The sequence below is a fragment of the Montipora foliosa genome, chromosome 5, assembly GCF_036669935.1.
Source record: "Montipora foliosa isolate CH-2021 chromosome 5, ASM3666993v2, whole genome shotgun sequence".
Classification (NCBI taxonomy): domain Eukaryota; kingdom Metazoa; phylum Cnidaria; class Anthozoa; order Scleractinia; family Acroporidae; genus Montipora; species Montipora foliosa.
In genome coordinates this window covers 8,125,025-8,129,503 of record NC_090873.1, presented here as the reverse complement: position 1 = coordinate 8,129,503, position 4,479 = coordinate 8,125,025, and the positions used below count along the sequence as shown (strand labels likewise).

At 39.4% G+C, this 4,479-nt stretch overlaps 1 protein-coding gene across 1 annotated transcript in view; it reads left to right on the top strand.

Annotated features, from left to right (window-relative positions):
- Positions 1–948: 948 nt before the first annotated feature.
- The window catches only part of LOC138002108 (fibrillin-3-like), an 85,278-nt gene continuing 81,747 nt past the window's right edge, over positions 949–4,479 (top strand). Inside the window, exons 1-3 of the mRNA XM_068848202.1 lie at positions 949–1,030; positions 1,726–2,021; positions 3,694–3,808. Coding sequence (XP_068704303.1) covers positions 949–1,030; positions 1,726–2,021; positions 3,694–3,808 — 493 coding nt within the window. The remainder of the gene's footprint in view (positions 1,031–1,725; positions 2,022–3,693; positions 3,809–4,479) is intronic.

The window sequence follows — 4,479 nt, the reverse complement described above, 5'->3', positions numbered from 1 at the left end:
TTCAGATGATTCGAATTTCGTTTCTGAACCAAGGAACAGTGAGCATACCATGTGATACGAACGTCAACAAAGACGGTTCCTTTGTTATCCCGAAGTCAATCAATTCGTCAACTTATTGCTTTTTCAAGGCTACAAACTAAGACAGGAATTTCAAATTGAACCATATGATATTATATCTCACTGGTTAAAGAAAATGAGTAGTTTTGGCTTAAACTTGAAACTCTTGTCTTTTGCTGCGCTGAATAACGTTCTTGAATCTTTCGGAGCGGCTTATCTCCGATCTGTCAAGGGCATACTGCCTACAGATTTCTTGCAACAGAGAGATTGAACACTTGGAAAATGTCGAACATAACGACGGGTTTAAGCAGCTCGGCATAACAATAAAGCGGACGGTTTTTGGCTTTCTTTGAATCCAAGCATGTGTGCTTATTTTCCATCTTTTTCCATTGGGAAATTCCTCTGTTAATTGGCAGGAAAGCAGTCTTTCTTTATTCTCTCTTTATATTTAAATTAGCGCAAGTGACGCGTTTTGTTTTACAACGATCTGCATTTTCTGTACAACAATCAGTGGACTTCAATATTAAAAAAGCGAAACTCTAGAAAGAAAGACTGATATGATATTGGTTAAGTGATAATCTTCTGTAGAAATGTATAGTACAGTAAAGTAATTCCCTTGAATTTCAAGAGGGATATCCTCACGGCTAAGATGAAATATTCATGTGGTTAATTGATGCTTTATCCACAATAAGGTAAAAACATCTGTGTTAAATAAACTTACTTGTCTTCACCGCTGTCAGATATCACAAAATCCACTTGACAGGAACTCGGTCCGAAATACCAGCCATTTGTTATTAAGTCGTTTTCACGTCTAACTATGTAATGGTGAACTTCACTTGTTTAAACTAAACTGATGGCCGAAGAGTCTTGCACCATAAAGTAAGGAAAAGAATGAAGCCCTTTGGCTTTGCGACATTTCTGAAAGCTTCTCTTGTTATACTTAAAATCGTCCTCTCACATGCAGTTGCAACAGGTATGTTTTTTTTTTGTACTTAATTTTACCTCAACCTAAACCAAAGAGATTTAAAGTCCGTCATAGGTTCGAGGTCAGGAGGTGTCAGTTTTTCTAAAACGTTCTTATTTCGTTGGTATTTATGCCATGAAAATGAAATAAACATCACTTTAATGCTCCTTGAATGTAGTTTTGAATCCAAAAATAAATGTTTTGCTTGAACTTTATTAGATATGCTTAGAAAAATGGTGTTGGCAATATCTTATAATTGTATCTCGCCTTTTGGATTTGTTATCTCCCATCGAAAGTTGAAAACAGTGTTTTTGACCAAGCATTTTAACAAGGTATGGTTAAAAAAAAGAACTTTGAAGAACATTGAACGCTGTCACACTTAAGCTATAAATTGATCTCAAAATCGATTGCTTAAGAAAATTTCAGATTAGAACACCTGTTTTTACTTTGAGAACCTGAAATAGTAAAAACAACGTTCTTAAACCAGAAGAATTCTTTTTGTCTTCAAAACTACAAGATGATGTTAATTTCATTTCCATAGCATAAACTGACGAAATGAGAACATTTTAAAAAAAACGGAAACCTCGAACCTATGACGAGACCTTAACTGTAAACACTCCGATGTTGTCGAGGAGCTCGTGTCTCCATACCTTTCCATTTGTAGAGTTATGTGTGTTCAGTTGCAATTCATTCATCTATTTCAGATAAAAAAGCCGGCGAATCTATCAGTCGCGGTGAACCTGACATCGGTGTCAGTTTCATAAACTTTAAAGAAGACAAATTCTCCTACTTGAATATCACCATTCTTGGGTATAGTCACGTTGACTGGATGCCCCAGTGCTCGTTTGCCTGCTTGGAAACTCCGACATGTTATTCATACAACCTGGCTGCTTACCAAGACATCAACGGTAAACTGATTTGTGAACTGCTCCCTTCGGACAAGTACAACAACTCGGACAAATTCATGTCCAACGAGTCCTTTCACCACTTCAGCATCGCGGTATGTCGAATGTCTTGGACTTTTTTGGAGTACACTGTTTTTGTTTTGTTTTTTCGCGCGTTTAATTCTTCAAGAAGTGATTTTTAAAAAAAACATTTCGTTATTAAAAAACCACCATAAAATGTTTTTTTAAACATAGTAAAAGCTGAAAAGTTGACATTTTTTTTAAAATTAAGAACAACGACGTTTCGACGCTATCGTAACGTTATTATCAAGTCTAAAAAGTAGAAAAATGGAAATCGATTACAAATACTAAAGGCGCAATAGTCAAGGCAATAATATACAAGTTAAACAAAAAGCTTGGCATGCGCGAATACAATCCGCCTGAGTATTTGAGTTTCCTTGCGGATAACACTTCAAAAACTAAACAATCGAATTTGCTCTGACATTTCCGAAGAATTTTAAATCGGCTTGCTTTTAAAAGATTGATACTGCTGGAGACTCCGTAAAATATTTTCCGATAGTGTACCCAACGTAATCTGCATCGCGCAGATCACAATTTTTTCTGCTTGAATATCACCATTCTTGGATATAGTCACGTTGACTGGATGTCCCAGTGCTCGCTTGCCTCTTTGGAAACTCCGACATGTTATTCATACAACCTGGCTGCTTACCCGAACATGAACGGTAAACTGCTTTGTGAACTGCTCCCTTCGGACAAGTACAACAACTCGGACAAATTCATGTCCAACGAATCCTTTCACCACTTCAGCATCGCGGTATGTCGAATGCCTTAGGCTTTTATGGCGTACAGTGTGTGTCTTCGTGTTTTTTCTCGTTTTTAATTAATTAATTTATTTTCTAATCGCGATAATAATAATAATAATGCCTGACCTGCTAAACGTCGTTACTCGCTGCAGTCGGAGACTGAATTGCTGACGGCGCGGCTCTACGAGGTTGGACCGAAGGAGCCGTGCAGGACCCATGTATGACCTCGGAGCACAGCACCACAGCCAGATAGAAGAGGCTGGGGGTCTGTTTTGCTGAGGGAGGAACTGAAACCGGAGTACCCGGAGAAAAAAACCGGTCCCTCGGAGTCAGGTTGAAATCGACTGAAACTCAGCCCACATGCGACCTCAGGGCCGAGAGTTGAACCCGGGTCGCAGAGGTGAAAGGCACGGTTGATAACCAGTTTTATGTTGTAAAAAAGACGCAATGTGTATGAAAACGATTCTCTGAAATTTCGCGAACCGACACAGTAAAGACTAGGTACGCTTTTAAATCAACAGCACTTGTCAAATTAGAGGTCGAATTAGAATAGAAGATGAAGGTTTTGCTGCGTTAACAAGGACAAAGGAAGTCACTGCTTGGCAGTGCCTCTGACTAAGGCTTCATACAAACTCATAGCAATCGAGATTAAGCCTTACATTTCACCCGGACATCGACCCTGACATCAACGGTAAACACAAATGACCAGCTCTCAACATCAGTGGCTTCATAGCTCGGTTGGTTAGAGCGTCGCACCGGTACAGCGAGGTCACGGGTTCAAACCCAGTTGAAGTCCTGAACTTTTCAGGCTTCTCTACGCAATTGCTAAAATTGCGTTCATAACTGCGAGGATCAAGGCTTCACTTGATTTGATATGTACAGTCCAATATATGATTCACTTCATATATCATTTCATTCGTTGACCCAAGTCTATATCAAATAAATCTGGTTCAATTTTTTATAGTCACCATGTAGCGGTTGGCCTTGTAAGAACAATGGAACGTGTCTGCCATTGTACGAAGAGAACAGCTACAAGTGTTTCTGCAAAGCGGGATTCACAGGACGAGACTGCGAAAAAGGTAAGATCCCGTCTAACAATTTGAGCCTTACGAAGTATTCTGTTAGTTGTTTTGGTAGCTCCGCGAATAATTTGACTGATGCCAAAGAACGGAACGTGCCATTTTTTAAGTTCAAAAGCCTGACATCCAGCCTCTGGGCTAAAAAAGGAAAAGAAATTATCCTATTTCAATCTTCCATATAATCTCGTCCAAAACATAAATATTTGGGACGCCCTGGTCCAAAACGAAGGAATATTGGTTAAACATGTATCTATCAGGTGAGTTTAACCTGCAGAAACTTGCAAAGAACTGAGTGCGTCTTTCAGAAATAGGATCAAAATAAGATTTTTCATGGCAAGTAAGTTAATGATGCCAGACAGGAGCTCATCAAAGGAAGACTTTATCTCCCATTTTTGACCCAGGGGTGAACCCTTTCCCGATTAGATTTATTTATACAACGCCTTCCTTGGCAGATTCAGCACGCGCATTGTTGTAAAAGCCAATCTCCCTTGGGAGATTCAGAACGCCTACTGTTGTAAAAGCCAATATCCATTGGGAGATTCAGCACGCCTACTGTTGTAAAAGCCAATCTCCATTGGGAGATTCAGCACGCCTACTGTTGTAAAAGCCAATCGTTTCTTGGGAGATTCAGCACACCCACTGTTGTAAAAGCCAACCTCTCCTTGGGAGAT